The sequence below is a fragment of the Phyllostomus discolor genome, chromosome 13 (assembly GCF_004126475.2).
Source record: "Phyllostomus discolor isolate MPI-MPIP mPhyDis1 chromosome 13, mPhyDis1.pri.v3, whole genome shotgun sequence".
Classification (NCBI taxonomy): Eukaryota; Metazoa; Chordata; class Mammalia; order Chiroptera; family Phyllostomidae; genus Phyllostomus; species Phyllostomus discolor.
In genome coordinates, this window is record NC_040915.2 from 66,620,151 (window position 1) to 66,638,986 (window position 18,836).

Consider the following 18,836-nt stretch of genomic DNA (forward strand, 5'->3'; position numbering starts at 1 on the left):
CAGCAGGGACTTTTCAGAGAAAAATCTCCACGCTCCTATGTCTCTCCCCCAGGAGGCTCCCCAGGAATCTACAAGGCCGTGTAGCGTCAAATTCAGCCACGTCTCGTGTCCCATAATGGAGGTGTTGTCCAGGCCACTGTACGCTTGAGGCAGAATCCCCCACAATGCCCGGCAGTGCCCAGACTCCCCACAGCAAGGCCCTGGCCTCTCTCTGCATCGACAAAGTCGCGACCTCAGGCCCGCCTGAAACCACAAGCTCCAGGCAGAGCCCCGCTGGCGACTCGTCTGGAAAAGAATCCCAACAAGATTTGTCATCTTGGTACTCTCTCCAGCCAGGCGGCAGCAGCCGTCCCAGAAGTCAAAAGTGAGTTTGTCAGAATCGGGGTGTGCTTTTCTGCTGACCAAGCGATCTGCCACCACACCGAAGTCCCGAGATTGTCAGCTCCTCTGCCGGTCCCTGACCGTCACACTGTGCTCTTGGCTGCTGCCTTAAGCTTGTGTTTTCAGAAGTCCGTTCTCAGGAAGCAGAGCGCAGGCACCGTATTCGCTGCAGGTGTGTGGAGGTGGGGGCAGGGTTAGTGCCCACTCAGGTGGCTTCATGCATCAGCACATGCACCAGAGACGTCTCCACCCCCTGCCCTGCAGCCGGGGGTCAGGGAGCTCTGACTTGGCCACAGACGGTATTTGTGCAGGAGTGTGCATCCCGGGGCTCACACCCCGGTCCCAGCTTTTCCATTTTGGTTGTAGACATATTTCTGGGGGGGGGGGGGGACTAGAGCTGACCACACTGCTAAGCTTTCGCTTGCATGACCTTTAGTGGGCAAAAAGCAAACCCTCATTTCAACAATGACATTAAGAATGTGTAAAATAAAATGCAGGCCACTTCCATAAGCAGCCTCTCGTTCATTGCCGTGGGGACAGACTTTTGCCCTGCGCCTGTAGCAGGTGCACCCTTGTCTATCATGCTCAGAGGGCACTCAGGGTAGGTACAGCCTGTGCTCACCCTGTCACCTGGACTTCAGTCACCTGGAGACAACCTAGTGGGCAAAAGTAAGGGTGGGGGCCCTGAACTCCCTTCAGCCAGTACAGTAGTGGACAACCGTGAGAAATGTGCATGTTTGGCAACACAGAAAATATCGGCCCATCTACGTGTTCATCCCATCGATGTTTATTGTTCATGCACCTGCTCCGGGCTGTGCACTGTGCTAAGTGCTTGATTATGTCAGAGAACAGAAGAGGGACCCCTCCCCTTGGGGGCCCGATATTCAGATGGGAGAGGCAGACAATAAACAGCAAACACGAGTTACTTATTGATTGAATTAGGGGAACAATGGAAACTTAAGAAGTAGAACATAGCGAGGGGCTAGAGGGGAGGAGGGTGTAGTCAGTGTACGTGTGGTAGGGCTGGCACACATGTCTCTGGGCCTGAACATTCTTTAGGTTTATGATAATGATGCAAACGGTAACATGAATTGCCAACATTTTCCACGTCTGACTCGGTGCTAGGCACGGGGCCAGGGACTGACTTGGATATCTCATTCGGTCTGCAAGGCCGCCCGATTCTTCCAACCTCCAAGGCAGAAGGCCAGCCCTTGGTTCTTGCCGTTGGCCTCCTCCATCTTCACGCTGCGTCTCTGCAGCAGGACTTACTCCAGAAATTGTGGTTTTCATTAAATCTCACCTTTAGTGGGTGTCCCTACAAAGCCCACAGTGTGCATCCGTTAAATTCCATGATGACGCTGGGTGTCCTTGTAGATTCAGGTGCCAGTAGCAGGACTTGCCACCAAATAGCTGAGGATGAAAAAGCAACGGGAGGGAGACTTGTGGTGTGTGTGTCGCTCAGAGGCCACGCACTGCCCGCGACCCTCTGCCAAAGACACCAGCCCCCGGCCTGGCCCGTTGCCGTTGATTGCTCTGTTAACCTTGCATTGAGGACACGGTTCAGGCTGATTGCTGATGGACTCTCTGTTTCAGTCGCTTCCTTTTTATACCTGATGGGGGACTTTTGGGTTGATGGGGACCTCCATTGTCCTGTCAGCCAGGCTTTCCCCCATCCCCACCCCTACCCCCCACCCAGGAGGTCCTGCGGGAAAATCCTGTCTTACAGTCCTGTGGAGTTCCTCAGGCCTGAGGCATCACAGCCAAGCCAGGGCTGCCAAATGCTTCCTGATAAGGCATCAGCTTCAACATGACTGGGGACTTGGAGTTGCAGAAAAGTCCTGCTGTCACGGGCCCTCTGTGGGCTACAGGGAAGTCACCCATGCTTTCTGTAACTTTTGTTCATCTGCCTGCTCTGCCCCTGGGGCTAGAAGAGAAGAATAGGAGGAAAACTTGATAAGAGGTCAATGGTAAGCCATAGCCACAGTCATAATTCAGGCTAAAGGAAAAGGTTTCTCAAATATAACACAGCTTTCACAGAGGATGCCTTCTGTGAATGAATGAGTGAGTAGAAAAACTGAATCCAAAACTTGGAGACAGATTCTGTGAGTGGTGTTAAGTCAGAAGGAAGTCAGGGCTTCAGATAACACACACCAATTCCTGGAACCCAGCGATTTGCTTTTTCTTTGTGCAGGAGCTTTTGTCGCTTTCTATTCCACTTTCTGTTCTGCTCCTCCCAGACTCGCCTCCCTGCCCCCAGGTGCTCCTCCACCCCGCACACTGCCCAGGGCTTCCTTCCCCACCACACCCTGTTAGCCTGGCATCGCTGCATTATCTGATCATCTCTGGGCTCCCACCACCTGCGACTCAAGGTCATTAAGCTTACCTGGCTGCCAGCCACATGACCTTGAATATGCCTCCACTTTCCCCTCCAGCCCTCTCTTTCTGCCTCTTCCTCTACTTCAGTCAGGCAGTTGCCTCTAGGGTGGTCTGTCCCTCAGACGTCACTTGTGCGTGTCCTCACCCACTTCTGCCTTGTGTCTGACTGCATTGCCCTCTCCAAGGAGGTCTCGCACAGTTCCCATGACCCCAGTGACACTCACCGTTCCCTTCTTCACCAACCTCCAGCAGCTTACCGCCTCCGCCACTCCTTGGGTCTGTTGCCCACAATTCCTGACCATCCTGGTTATCTTCCCATAGTTCAGTGCAAGGACAGAGAATGTGCCCCATTACTTTGTATCCACTGTGGCCAAGCACACCACACAGTGCAGAAGCCCCTCTGAAATAAAGCACTGGAGGCCTATCCGGCACCCCTGCCACGGACGAATCCTCGAAGGACTCGCTTTTCCTGCGGCTCATACCAGCATGGCATACACTCTGCAGACCCCTACAAAACAGTCCAGAACGTGCCCACCAGGCCCGACAACCTCATTCCGAGCTTGTAAACAAGTTGGGCTTTTTGTTTGTTTTTGTTTTATTCTGTTTTTAGGCAAGCAGGGGCATCTATTTGCAAGAGGAATCGTCGGGGGGAAAGTCAAATAAAAATAAAAACAGACCCCTTAAATGAGTGGAGCTGTGTCTCTCTCATCCTTCTTCCCTGCTCTCTCACCACTGCTGCCCCCTGCCCCCTCACTTTCTGCTTGCTTTTCATGCCAGTTGCTAAATACTGTAATTTAAACACTGCACCGGCTTTCCCGGAGCCAGGAGGAACGTGCATTCACACGTGGATTTTTCCCCAGGAAAACTGTCCCTGTCTCTGGGTTCTTCTTAGCCAGAAACAGTGAGCAAACAGGCAGTCAGAGGAGCCCATCCTTCTTTGCAGTTTTTACTGTAATTTGCTGGAGGCTCGGGAAGGGTCAAGGGGGATGGTCTGTGTTTCACCCCGTCAGCCTGTTTGATGAGGTGTGTGCTCCATTTGTTCAGATGGCTTTCATGGTGTCTTTGTTGGTGGTGGAAAGACTCTGAAAGTCATCATTCTGCATCCTTAGCTCTTCGGCCACTCCTGCGCAGTGTCCCAGCCACGAGAGAGGCAAAGGGCAAGTGCCCAGCCAGTTAGTGACGACAGTTCTGAACACAGTGATGGAGGCATGTGGATTTTTTTTCAAGAAAGAGGTTGGGATCACAAATGTTCAGGTTCCATGGAGGAGTTTCCATGGCAATTTGGAAGCGAGGCTTTAGTCACGTTCAGGCAGGCGGCATCTCTCCGCATTTCCTGCTCCAGCCCCCTCTCCAGCCATACCACCAGCCTTCTTCCTTTCTCCACGGCCATCAGGCCCAGCCTTCTCTACCCTCAGCAGAAACGCATGAGGCTCTAGGAGAGCCTGGCATGTGCTCTGAGGCCTCACCCACATCACCCGTGTGCTGAAGGGTGGGGTGGAGTCGGCCACCCGACACATCAAAAGTGGGCTTTGAGATGTTTCCCCATGGAGTCTTGAATATGGACACTCCCCATCTCTTCAGAGTTACTATGGACAATTTTCCCCTCTAAACTTGCATTAGTGTATATTTGTAGGAAGCTTTAGAAGATGTCTCACACATGTTATAACATTTGATCGTCACCTGCCTTAGTCCGTTGGGGCTGCTATAACAAAGTACCATAGATGGAGAGGTTTATAAACAACAGAAATTTATTTCCCACGTACCTGGAGGCTGGAAGTCTGAGATCAGAGTGCCGGCACCATCCGATTTTGGCAAGGGCCCTCTTTGGCATTGCAGACCGATGACCTCCTGTGGTGTCCTCACGCAGCAGGGAGAGGGCCCACCAGCTCCACAGCCTCTTCTCTGCAGGCCACTAATCCCATTATCCCTCAGGGCCCCACCCTCGAAACCTAATTACCTCCCAAAGACCCCACCCCTGATACCAGCACACTGGGGTTAGGAATCAACACAGGAATTTGGGGGCAGGGGTGGAACGCAGACATTCAGTTCAACCCTATAAGGTTGGTAAATCGAGTAAATTTTTGCTTTCATATTAAAGAAGGTTGAATGCAGGAATATCTTATGAGCCATCCAAGGTCTCACAACAAGTAATGCCGGGGACTGAACTTGAACCAATCCTCTGACCTCCCATTCAAGGTTCTTCTGGTTACTTCCACTCCCAGTCAGGAAGGTCCCATTCCTTCTACCCACCCACTTCACCCCAGGGCAAGAGCACACTTCCGGAACTTAGTGATGCCTATACAGTAACTGCTGAATTCACGTAATTCCTCCTGACTGCTGAAAGATCGTCTTCACGCAATCTTTGTGCAAGGCAGGAGATGCTGATGTCCGACTCTTTGCTGTTTTTCACTAGACCCTTCTTACGACTCGGTCAGGAGAGGAGGATGGGGCAGTAACATGAATTCCGGCCTCAACAAAAGTAAGTAAATGTCACTCTACCTTTGGGAGGAAAACATTTTTCCGAGGGCAGGGTGGAGAGCAAGGTCATGAGATTTAAAAAAAAAGATAGGAGCGAGCGTTTGTTGTCCTGTTTTTTGAGCGGACATCAAAACTAATTGTCAGTTTAGGGCCTGTGGGTGATACTGGTTCTTTGAAAACAGGGTTTTGTTCAGACCTTTGAGTTTCATTTATTGCTTTTGGTTTTAGAATTGTTGAAGGCAGAAGGTTTCTCAGGACAAGGGTCGGTCTGAGAGGTCACTGGATTTGGATTTAAGTGATGACGGTGGCCCTCTATGACTTTGCTCCTCAAACTGTCACAGCTTAGTCACATCAATGTCACTGTCCCGTTTCATGAAAGGCTGAGACGGAGGATAACCTGACGAGGAGATGGCAGGGGCCTGAGATATCAATTTGCGTTGAAGTCTGATCTACAATCTCCCACCAAGGGAGGGGGAAAGAGAATGACTCAAGCTCCTGAACCACAAATGCGTCCATCTTGCCAGGTCCAGGAAGTAAAATATCAAGCACATGAATGGATATTGAAGGGAATTCTTTTGAGAAAGAGGTTGGGATTACAAATGTATGCCCCACAATAACGAGGATTCCTTTCAATAACACATATGAATTATTTTTTCACTATGTGCCCAGAATCTGGCACTTGGGGTTCACAGTGATGAGTCAGGCACAGATCCACAGAGGAGAGAGACTATCATGCTTCACTCTGCACACGTCACCCTTTATCCTGGTGATTCCAGGAGGGCCCTCGGGACCTGGGGCCATGTGAGTTGGCTCCAGAGAGAGAAGTAGGATTGGACCTGCAGCGATGGGGCAGACAGACCCTCCCAAAAGTGGGTGCCATGGAAAAACCTCAACGTGTGACAGTCAGTGAGGACTCCGGGTTCCTGGAGTTTAGGGAGTGTGAAAGGGAAGTAGTCTGGAGAGGTAAGGAAGGGGCCATAAAGGACACTATGAAGATAGACCTTCATTCTGCAGTAAATAAGGAATTACTAAGGTTTGTGGACGCTGGAGTGACATGATTAAGTCGGCTGAACAGTACATGACGGGTCAGAGGGGAGGGAGGGGAGTGGTGAGCGTAAGCCCTAGGCCGGGCAACAACAACAAAGACGCAGACCTAAGGTGGGGGCACTGTGGCAGCAGTGGAGGGAAGCTCATGAAATGTGGAAACCGGAAAAGCAGGGAACCTTTACTCAAGTGCCTTCCCATGGGTCACTTTCCCACGAAGGGCCTCTCTGAATTCTCTTTAAAAGTGCAATCCACAGCCCGAGTGCCATTGGACGTGCTATACCATGTGTTTATTATTGTCCATCACTGTCTGCACCGTTCATGTGTAAGTCGTGCTGGGAGCCGCTGGTTCATTGCTGACTCTCTAGCATCAGGAGCAGCACCAGCATGCAGCAGATTCCAGATATTCACAGAATAAAATGAATGAATGAGTTCATACAGAGTGAGCGAGTGAATGAATGAGACCGCACGTTTCTCCCCATTGGGAGGGCATTTGATAGGATGTTTCTCTCCCCTCGTGGGGCGTGGCCCCGCTGACCGTGTTTCTTCTTCTCTTGCCGCAGGCCCTCCCCTTGCAGGAGCACAGACAATGAGTAAGAATGCCGAACAACGGCCCCAACCAGGTACCTGTCCGTGGGGCGCGCGGTTCCTTTTCTGCTTCTTAGGCAGCCACCGATTCCACTTAATCAACTGAAGGGGGTCTAAACAACAGGCTGTGTTTGCCACCCCCTTTCCAGCAAGGGCCTCCAGCTGGCTCTCCGTGAGAGATCTGTGGATCAAGTAACGGGCACTGGAGCCAGGTGGTTAAATATCAGAAGTGAAAGGAATATTAAAGATGAAATGTCCCAATGCTTCATTTTGTAAAATAAAGAAACTGAGGCCCAGAGAGGCAAAGTGATTTGCTAAAAGCCACACAGCTAATTTATGAGAGCTGTCACACCCCCAAGGGTGCTCCAAGCCTTTTTATGTCAGTTTCACCACGCTTAGTTTCAGAAATACCTTCATCCTGTGATGGATCTACTTAACAATGTAGGCAGGGGAACTTTCAAAACCATGGAATTGGAGGCTTCTACTATTAGGAAGGATAGAGACATCCAGGTCCGCAAATCCGCCTGTAACATCTCAGCCTTATGATTACCCCATTGCTACTTGAATATTTATAGCAACAGGGAGTTCACTACCTAGCTGGGCTCACTTCCACTGTTCCATCCAAAGTCCCCTCCCTATAACTTCCAGCCACGCTTCCCAGTTCACCCTCTGGAGAGATCTCCCCCCCCCACACACACACACTCCATGTAAAGAGCCTTCAGATGACTGAAGACACCCTTGGGCCCACCCCCGAGGCCAGCCGTGTCTTCTTTACATGACCCAGCTGAGATTAGTTCTGAACAAGCCATTTGCTTTGGGGTGGACAAACGCTGTTTTCCATCTCCACTGAAGAGACAGCAATGAGAGAACTGACTCACAAGGCATCAGGAAATTTTAGAAACACAAGACACATTGACTTCACATAAAGGATTTAACGAGTCGCCAACAACAACAGAAGCAGACGTGACCTGGCGAAAACATTTTTGTTGTCATACTATGTGGATGAAAGGGGTGGACTAAATGGCCTTACAGACTCTTCGAGTTAACTTAAAGCTCTAAGTTGAAACCCATAAATCACGTTGAGTTTAAAAAATTGCAATTATGACTATAAAAAGCATAAAATGGTACCAAAGCTTTGACAACGCGGCCAAGTTGTGATCCAGCTCTCTACCATGATCTATCCCCCCCAAAAGAAGGCAAACCTCATATAAAACCAATATTGCAAAGGTTTTTTTTATAGCTAAATAATCACATAAATTTTAAGTAAATGGAGACATCAAGAATAGTCATTTTACAGTTAAAATACAGATCCTGGTTAGTGCTGACATTCCCGAGCTGAAAATCACAGAATGCTGTCCCAGGGAGCTGAGGAATCCAGCCGCCCAACCCGCTCATTTTGCAGATGAGAAAACTAATACTCAGAGTCTGTCCGATGAGTTTAGTTTGTAGCGTAGCCGCCTCCAGAAATCAGGCTGCTCCACTCCCAGGCAGGTATGGTTTATGCTGTCTCGGACAAGCAGAGGTGTGTAAATTTGTCAGTAATGAATAGACCTATGAAAGACCAGTCATCATTAGATCTTTAGGCCTGCTTAATAAACCATGTATACCTTATTCATTGTGATTAAATATTAGCCAGCCCCTTTCCAAATGGTTTCATTGCTCTGTTTTAGATAAAAACAGCATTATCTACAAATTTTAGACACCAAAGAGGAAAAAAAGTAATGCTGTTACTATTCCACATTGTTTCGATAAATACTCAGATGAACCATAACTCTGATCAAGATCTTCGGGGCCTGCAAATACAAACAGTCGAGTTCTCTGAAAGGAGGCTTTCCTATGATATTTAAATAAAAGCATAAACCTTTGGGTTATTCTTATTGTTAACGCTGTTGTTTTTATATTTTTAATAACAGTAAAGCAAATTCCCTTTTTTGTTTTCTTAGATCCCTATCAGATCCTGGGCCCAACCAGCAGTCGCCTAGCCAACCCCGGTGAGTTGACTTTGGCCTGCAAGATTTTCTTTCCAGAATGTTCTATAGCTTTGTGAGGTCACAGAGACCTCCATCCTAAGTCCAGACCCTTGACTGGGTGTAACATGTACTGTTTTCCTTAAAATATTCAATGCTTGCTTCTGCAGTGTGCAAATGAGAGGTCAGGGTGGGTTAGTTGGTGGCAGCGATGTGTTTGGTGGGAAACAAATGTTTTCACACCTGCACTGCGGTTGAGATTAGTCATAAGTGGCACAGGCAGAAGTTCCAGGAGGGAAGGATGGGGATTAGGGGGGAGGAAATAGGCCCAGTGGGTCTCGGTTATCTGCCCCGTGCAAGGCATGAGTGAATAAATATCCCAAAAGTGTTTTCTTCTTGATTTGAGAAAGCATTGCCCAGCTCTCTGGCCTTATGAACAAGGTATAGCCCTGAAAACTTGCAGAGAAAAGACATTTGACCACGTATTTGAAAGGTTTATTATCAAAAATCACTCTAAAGTGAGTTCTAAGTCAAGATCCCCGAGTGCAAGCTAGCAGGCCCCTGTGTGAGAGGAGGCCCCAGGGAACCTAAGCTGCCCTGGGTTCAGGCCCATTCTTTAGTGCCCTGCCATTCCTGCCCAGAGGAAAAAGAGGCCACCCAGCGCCCTCCCCTGTTACTCTTCTCTGGGCCCAAGTTCTTGCCTGTAGCACTTAGAGCAGGGAGCCGAGCGCCAGGCCCCTGCTCAGGAGCACGGCAGGGCCGGTCCGCCTGAAGCTTGGGCCAGCCCTTCTCCCCAGGACCCTGACAGCAGTCTCCGGGCTCAGACCCCTTACACTGACAGGGAGCAACACCTTGGGGGATGCCATCACGAAGCAGAGATGGACAGTGAGTCGGGCCTTTATAGAAGAAGAAAATTCAAGCCTCTTGCCAAAAGCAGTGGCTGTGGCTATGGCTCGTCCCAAATCACACAGCTAGTTCTGGGCAATGCAGCACTTCATTACCCACAGTGCATTGCAGCAGGCCTTGGGGCAAACTATTTTTAAGATCAAACTATGCTTAGAGTGCCAACCTCAGTGGCAAACAGAAAAGGAAGTCAGCCTTGAGAGAAGGGGCCGCCAAGCAGATTCCGAGCGTAAAAGAAAATAAAGGGTTTCTTACAGAGGCCAAGAGAATTCTTGCACTTAGGGGACTGGATTCTGACTTCCGCAGGCTGAAATATTCAGTGTTCTCCCATCTCACCCCCTGCAGGAAGCGGGCAGATCCAGCTGTGGCAGTTCCTCCTCGAGCTACTCTCCGATAGCGCCAACGCCAGCTGCATCACCTGGGAGGGGACCAACGGGGAGTTCAAAATGACGGACCCCGATGAGGTGGCCAGGCGCTGGGGGGAGCGGAAAAGCAAGCCCAACATGAATTACGACAAGCTCAGCCGGGCCCTCCGATACTACTATGATAAAAACATTATGACCAAAGTGCATGGCAAAAGGTATGCCTACAAATTTGACTTCCACGGCATCGCCCAGGCTCTGCAGCCCCACCCAACTGAGTCGCCCATGTACAAGTACACTTCTGATATCCCCTACATGCCCTCCTACCACGCCCATCAACAGAAGGTGAACTTTGTCCCTCCCCATCCATCCTCCATGCCCGTCACTTCCTCCAGCTTCTTCGGAGCAGCCTCACAATACTGGACCTCCCCCACGGGTGGAATCTACCCCAACCCCAATGTCCCCCGCCATCCTAACGCCCACGTGCCCTCACACTTAGGCAGCTACTACTAGAAGCTTAACCATCCATGGTCTCCATCCACTCTGAAGCCTCATCCCCTACACTTCCTGGAATACTTTGGACTGGCGGGACTTTGAAGACAAAACGAAACTGGATGTTCTTTCTTGTTGAATAGAACCTTTGTATTTGTTCTTTAAGAAAACAACCCTTTCTTTTTAAATGTTGGTCACTTTGGCTTCATCTACCTTGAACAAAGAAAAGGATAATTCTCTGGGCCAGCGAAGCCAGTTTGGATTCTCAATCTCCTCTCATCTTATGTGTTGAATACTTAGATTACTGGAATGCCTGTATCATGGTTCTGTGAGAGAAACTGTACATTTCCTTTATACTTTTATGACCAAAGCAGTTTCTTATCAACACACGGGTCTTAGCATGGACCTCATAGGGCCATGACAGTATGAGAAAGAATCGTAACTCAACCAGTTAGGCTCTGGTTTGAGACTTTGGGGAACTAAAAGCAGGCAGTCTATGATCTTGTTTTGGGAGCACCTAATTCAGTGGAAGGCAACTGGAACATTGGTTGTAAGGCCAGTGAAGTTTTCAGCCAACTGGAATTTAGAAGAAAAATCTCATGTGTGTATACTTAAGGGACCAAGAGCATCGCAAAATTCCTCTGGGTGGGCAATGTGTAGGAGGCTGATCATTCTCTCTAAAAATAGTCAAGATATGAACTAAGATATGTTAATGCAAGTGCAGACACTCCTGACGGACAGAGAGCTAAATAACTGTCTTTTGTTTTTGTTTTTAAGTAACGACAATGGGTCCCAGAACTTTGAGAAGTCTTAGGGATTTCCAATCACAAACAGATCCGCAAGCGCTGTGCGCTTGTCAGAGCATCGGTCCAGGGTCACCCAATCCGGAGGCAACTTACTGTATAAATTATGCAGAGTTATTTTCCTATATCTCACAGTATTAAAAGTAAATAATTAAAAAGTTAAAAAGAATAAATAAACGAGTTGACCTCGGTCACAAATACAATGTTGCTATCAAATCAGTCGTTGTTATTTTTTTAAATGTAATTTGTACATCTTTTGTCAATCTGTACATTTGTGCTGTTTGTGCGTTTTTATAGCTGGGTTTTAATGCATAATGTGACTTTGCTGCCTAGAAAACAGGATGTTGATGTTGCTGACTTACTAGAACGAGAAGCACTGGTGAAGATATTTAACGGAGCATGGGCGAGCGAGCAGGGGGATCCATTGAAACCCTTGTGCTTTGGGAGGCGTGTGTACATAGCATACCGCGGTCACCACAACTTTGAAAAAAGCAAGCAAACCTTCTCTTGTGGATACAAGGGATGTTCCTGCCCCATATATGCAATATATTTTTAGATATTAAAGTATATATAATTTTCCAGGTAACCATTGACCTTTTTAAACTATATTAAGTGTTAAGCTGACAACTGTCACTGAAGACTCTGTTGTGAAATAAGTTGACTCAATAAATCGTGCCTTCTTCTCTCAGAACCGAGGACGCCGTTGTCTTCTTTACCCCTCCGATAGGTCAAGGGGGCCTTCCCAGGGGAAGGTTTCTATTTACCTCTTGCACCATGAAGAATTTTTCAGAGGTACAAACTGCATGACAGCAGAAAGTAAAAAAAAAAAAAAAAAAACCAATGTGGTTTTGAGTGTTGTTTGTATTAGTCAGGGTTCTCCAGGGAAACAGAACCAGTAGGAGATTAGATATAAATAGAGGTATATAGATGTCTATATAAATGCATATATAAAGAGATGCATATATATAATGTCTATACAGATATCTACATGGATGCATATGTAGAGAGATGCATATATAAATGTGTGTGTGTGTGTGTGTGTATGGCGAGAGAGAGAGAGAGAGAGCTTGACTGATTATGAGAAATTAAACCCACGTGACTGTGGGCTCAGAAGTCCCACGGGCTGCCGTGTGCCGGCTGGAAACTCAGGAAAGCCAGGCCTGTAGTTCTAGTCCAAACCTAAAGCCCTGAGGACCAGGAGAGCTGAAGGTGTAGATCCCAATCCAAGGGCAGTGAATGAGAAGTGTCCCAGCTCCAGCCTGCAGGCAGGAAATGTAGGGTGAATTCCTCCTTCTTTGGCCTTTCTGTTCTATTCGGTGCAACAGATTGGCTGGTGCACCGGGGAACGTGGTCTGCTTCACTAAACCCACCCATGCAAAGGCTAACTCACCCAACATCTCACGTACGTGTATACCCAGAAATGACGTTTAATTTGGGAATCCGGTGGCCCAGTCAACTTCGTGCTTAAAATTAACCTTCACGTTGTTGATGATGTTTGCAGAGATTTCTTCCTAATGTTATTTAAATCTCCCTCCAGACTAAAAGAGTTTTATAGGATGATGGTCAAGGCCGCAGACAATCTGTGTCTAAGAACCAGGACAAAGCCCACAGGTTGGTCCACCATGGACCTTGCCCACTAGACTTCCTTCTGCTTCATCCACCAAGCTCCTCAAACCCAAGTGGCCACCCTTCTGATACTCCGACAAAGAACACGATGGCCCAGCCTCCTCCGACCCCATTTCAGGATTTGATCGTCTGGGCAGATTTGTAAGGTCTCTTTTTCTTCCCAAGGAAGAAACTTTCTTCAAAGTGCTTCACAGTTAGGTGGCTTGTTTTCAATTTCTCTATTTTATAATGAAAAAGAATGAGGCCTGGAAAGTCACTGATGTCATGAGGAATGAGGCTTAGAGCATAGGTAACCCTATAACCTTCCCTGGTAACCCCAGGTGCCTTCTAGACAACATGTCTGCCTAAATAAAACGAGGCGTGCTCCTGGTGGTCCGTTTTTTTTTAACTTGCACCCTGCCACTAACAAACGTGTTAAGCACTATTCTTAATATCTGCACATTGATTTAAATCATACACACAAACCGTTGCATTATTATTAATATTATAAAAACAAACACAAAATAGAACATTTTAGAGAGCAGTGTAAAAATAAATTGAAACTGAAATTCTCGTGGCTTCTTCCACTTTCTTTGTCTTGCACGGCCTGCTGCCGGGACTCCACAAGGAAGTCAGTCTTCAGAGGGAGGGTGTGTTCGTGTGCATCTGCAGGCTTTTCCCTGTGACTTCTTTTTTTTTTTTTTTTTTAAATATTTTATTTATTTATTTTTAGAGAGGGAAGGGAGGGAGAGAGAGAGAGAGAGAGAGAGATCAATGTGCGGTTGCTGGAGGTTATGGCCTGCAACCCAGGAATGTACCCTGGCTGGGAATCGAACCTGGGACACTTTGGTTCCCAGCCCGCGCTCCATCCACTGAGCTACGCCAGCCAGGGCTCCCTGTGACTTCTAAGAAAGGAGAAAATAAAACTTGTGATTAGCAGCCCAAGCACAGAAAGAGAAATGATGAAGGCCGGGTATGTTTAAGAAGAGTTTGGCTGCAGTCTTTTGAAAATCTCTGCCTCAGCCAGACAACTTTGCCATCAGTCCTGAGATTTGCGAAGGATTCCTTAGGGACAATGGAGGCACATAAAGGATGCTCAGACCGCGGGGACTTCTCCCTGGGAAGAAGGTTTTTTTAGATGCCCTTTTGAACCTAAAAATAAAAAGGCTCTTCAAAGTGAGAAGTAACAGCATTTATAGAGATCAATAAGAGGAACTATACTGGAAGCACTATTTCGGAAAGAATCGCAGCTAATGTTCCAGTTACAAGACACAGGCAGGCAATGGGTATTTATGAGAAAGGGAAGGGGAACAATTACATCAATAGACAGAAAGTATTTCTGTTGGTTCAGACACCATAACATAGTGATGCTAATTCTAAACAATGTTTTTAATTTTCAATCCAGGAGCCATCAGACCATTCATCATAATAACTGCTTTTTTGTTATCTTTGCAAACAGCTTCTAGGGAAACAGGTGGCTGAGGCCCAGGCCAAAGGTTATTTTGCCCAGTTTTAACATTCCAAAGACTTGAGGCATAAGGCACGCAAGGCAGTTCTCTGGCATGGCAATGCCGGCTCCATTTTAAAGGGGCTCCATCTATATTATCATTCCGGGGCTGTCTAACTTTTTGGCGTCCTCGGCCACACTGGAAGAAGAAGGGCTGTCTTGGGTCACACATTAAATACCTTGCTACATGTAATCACATACACACACAAAAATCTCATAATGTTTTAAGTAAATTTACGATTTTGTGTTGGGCCACATCCATAGGCATCCTGGGTTGCATGTGACCACAGGCTAAGGGTTGGACACCCCTGGAACTCTACACCCTATTCAAATACTGACTTATGTTCACGACCGCTATAAAGTCTTAGGACTTTGGCCAAATTTTGCCCCTTAGACTTGCTCCCCAGTGATCTATTCCACATTTAAGAAGCTCTTCCACTCACTAACAGGACCAGGACACCATTCTCTCCTTAAGTGCATGTGTGCGGAGGGAGGGCTGGCATTGATTCCCCTGTAGTGCCCAGCTTTAAGGTTTACTGGCTTGCTCAAGGGCATCCAGCTGGCTAGACGTAGAAGACAAGCAGGATCTTTGCCTCCTGGCTTCTAGTTCAGTATTTTCCCCACTCGACCATTCTGCACCTTTGCCATGAGGTTTATTCATTCTAACGAGCAGCGTGAGCCAGGAAGAGAGACGCGTGGCACAGCTGTGAGCCGTTCCACACTGGAAAGCAATCTTCCCCGAAGTTTAGGATGCTGGCCACTAGCCCTTTGAGCAGGAGGTTATATATTTTTAGTGTCAAAAAGTATTGTTGACTCCCAGGCGAAGGAAGCTATAGTTTCAATATCTGCTGTTTTGCAACATCTTTAGTGGTTAATGACCACCAGAATTTTAACAACACCTAAAATGATCATTACTTTATTTAACCAATAATATCTCCGTGGAATTGAACAACAAATGTGTATGATGTTTACTTAGACCGTGGGCAATACATGCAGCGTGGGCCCCCAGATGGGGTGTGCCTGGTTTAGACCAAGTGAGATCAGAAGTTTCCAGAACACGAGGGCAGAAGGGAACCGCTGTCTATCTTCTGCCGAGGTGGCACTGCCAGGCCAAGGCCACGGTTGGTGAGGAAATGAAACACAAAGCAAAACAAAGCAAAACAAAACTCGGAGCTTTCTGTAAGTTGTCCACGGACTCGGTTTCACACTCCACTTCCTCCAATACCTATTCATGTAAACACGTTGCCTTAAAAACTATTGACAAGGCACCACTCTGGGAAGCAGCCCCAGAGCCTGGCCGCCCCGCTCCCACACCGAGCTGGGGGTCTGCGGCCCGGAGGCTCCTCTACTGTTAACAGCAGTGCTGGGCTGTGTCCAGCCCCCCTCAGGAGGAGGCAGTAAAATGGTGCTTAGCATCAATGGGAGAGAGAGGGAAGGTAATAAAGAACCTGAATGGGGGACCAGGGGATTGGGCTCTCGTGAATAAACAGAGGCTTCAACTCACATCCAGGAAGAACTCTGTGTTTTGCAAAAAAGCACCCTGGACACTTCATCATATAGAAAGCTACTGAAGTTGACAGGCACTCCTACAGCCAGGGAGTCAGCCGGAGGATAATGAAAGGTCGTCTGATTTCAAGACTACAAATCCCAGGCTCCCGTGGGGCCAGACCCTTCTGAGAGGAAGTGGGTTAGCCAGCCAAACCTCTAGGGTTTCAGCCAATTGAGCAAGGATATGAAGGGAAGCTTTTGAAAGGAATGTCTGCGCACAAGCCTGGGGTCTGTCTCCCTCTCACTCTTACTTGGCCTCCTGTCTAATTGTTTCAGTCTGTCTGAGCTGGTAAATTCCTAAGCACATAGTCAATTTACACTTAGCTTAAAAGCTCTAAGGGGAAACAGAAAAGTTTCCAGTGAGACCACTCACTTGCCTGCAATTGCTGAACTAACCTTCAGATTTTAACTGAGTTACCTCATGTGTTTTCTTAGTGGGAAGAGAGGCAATTTAGGTAGATAAACTTAGGTAGATAAACGAGCAAGGATGTGAATGCCAGAAGACCTCGGTTTCAATCCTGACCCGTCCACCTACTGGGAAGCTTCTCTGTACCTATGAACTGGGGAGCGGAGCAATAAATATCTCCTGCAAGAGTTGCTTCGGGGTATTAGATGACACTTGTGGAAACCCCTTTATAAAATGACTGTACAGGAAGTATATATATAACCACCATTATCTGTCGGTATTTGCTAGGTTTTTTCCAAGAGCGTTTATTAAGCCCTTGTTAACTGGTGAGCACTCTGAGTGGAGAGCTGAGTACAGTGTAGATTTTGTTTTGTGGTCAGAAAGGCACTTTCCAAATGAGTGAAAAGTGGGAGTAATTGGATTTTCCGGAGAGCCATTGCGTTTCCCCAGCCCCACGGTGCCCCTCCTGGCCGCTGCCCTTCACTAGGGCCGGGGGCACCTCAAGTCCACAGAACATGCTGCCAAGCTTCAGGATGCTGCCAGTACAATGGGAATGTTATGAAGGAACACTCAAAATGCACTTTGTCAGAAGTGCTGCGCTGGAATTTTTCAATCCACTGAGAAACAGAGGTCTGGAGCTGGGATTTTATGCTTAGTAAGCTTAGATCAGGGTTTCAGGGCTGTTGGCATACCCCGAGCAGCTGGTAAGTGCCCTGAGAGAAGACATTCTGTTTGTTTTGGGCACCTCAGGAGGCAGCGCACAGTAGTGGGTCAGTAAAACAAATGCGACATGAATACGCAACGAGCAGGGATGGAATGGAGTGAGGGAGGCCTGGCTCCGAAGCCCAGCATGTCCACCGCCCTAATCACAGCCTACGGTCTCTGAGCGGGAGTCCCCCTCTATCAAATGAGTGTTATACTCTAACCCTTCGAGGTTATCCTGGGCATTACATTAGACACTGTGAGGAAAAATGTTCCTCATGTGGAAAAGGGCCATAAAAGTGAGAGGCAGTGCCTTAGTTGATAAACGCAGGCCTTCCGTGTCACTCAGAGCTGTGTGCGTCTCTGTTATTCTCTGGTATCATGAGATGGAATTAAACCATGCTCCTCTACTTTATGGTGTATTACAAATATACTTTTGATCTTTAAAAATTTGCAAAAGCTTGATACAGTCACAAACTTACAGAAAAGTTGGAACAGTACCAAGAACATTTTTTTTATTAAACCCTCTGAGAATAAATTGCCAACCTGACTCTTCATCCCAACCAAATACTTCAGTGTGTATTTCCTACGGTACTGTTCTCCATAATCGAGTACACTCCTGAAAGTCAGAGAGCTGACATGGACAGGTCGCCACCGCAGAATCCCCGAGCACCATTCGCCCTTCACTAATTGCCCAGCTCTTGTCTTTTGCAAAAGGATCCCATTCAGAAATATCTATTGCGCTCAATTGCCATGCACCTGTAGCCTGGAACACTCCGATGGCCTTTCCCCGACTTTTGAGGCTTGGACAACACTGAGTATTACAGGCCAGTTACTTTGTAAAATGGCCCTCAGCCTGGGCTCTCTGGTTCTCCTGCATGATCAGATTTAGGCGAGGGGTCACATCAGGAGTCATACCGCTCCTTCTCGTCGCAGCCTGCATGTAGCCCATACATTCAGCTTATGTCATTATTGATGCAGTTTATTTCGGTGGTTTGCTTGTGGTGGTGTCCGCTAGACTTCTCCACGTGAAGTTTCTCTCCCTCCCCTTGTAAATCATAAGTACGTTGTGGGAATGTACTTTGAAATTATGTAAATATCCCATTCATCATCAAGTTTCAATGTATTCATTCATTTATTTATATCCCTAAAGACTTGTGGTTTCCTACCTTATTCAGTGGATATGATAGGTGCTTATTCTTATGTATTTTGAGGATTACATTGTCCCAGCGGAAGGCTACTCGACTTGGCTTCTGTGTCCCCCGCTGTGTCCCCATCAGTCTTTGAGCACTTCCACAACACGCTGGGAGCTCCCTGTCCCCACCCTGGAGTCAGCCACTTCTCCAAGGATCGCCGGTGCTTTTTGTGTGACTTCTGGTTTTTCCAAGAACTAAAATCACCTTTGAAAGGGGAGAGATTTCAGACCATCAGTGAGATTCAGGAAAATACAACAGGGCAGCTGGTGGACACTGGGAGAACTATGTGAGGTCCCAAGGTGCCTACTTTGAAGGGGACTGAGGTGCCATTGTCCTATGTACAATGTTTCTTGTATCTTCTTCAATAAATGTCTTTATTTTTCACATTACATGGCTGGATACCTTCTGGAAAAACCACACACACACACACACACACACACACGCACACACAATCTAGTTCTATACGAACAGTTATTAA

General features: G+C 47.6%; 1 protein-coding gene across 4 annotated transcripts in view; it reads left to right on the forward strand.

The window, feature by feature from the left end:
* Window positions 1-12,085, forward strand: part of FLI1 (Fli-1 proto-oncogene, ETS transcription factor) — a 122,530-nt gene extending 110,445 nt beyond the window's left edge. For all 4 annotated transcript variants that reach the window (XM_036014172.1, XM_036014174.1, XM_036014175.1 and 1 more), the window contains 4 exons: window positions 5,171-5,236; window positions 6,843-6,902; window positions 8,811-8,858; window positions 10,083-12,085. In XM_036014172.1, the coding sequence (XP_035870065.1) occupies window positions 5,171-5,236; window positions 6,843-6,902; window positions 8,811-8,858; window positions 10,083-10,612 (704 nt within the window). In that variant the 3' untranslated portion in view covers window positions 10,613-12,085. The remainder of the gene's footprint in view (window positions 1-5,170; window positions 5,237-6,842; window positions 6,903-8,810; window positions 8,859-10,082) is intronic.
* The last annotated feature ends 6,751 nt before the right edge of the window (window positions 12,086-18,836 follow it).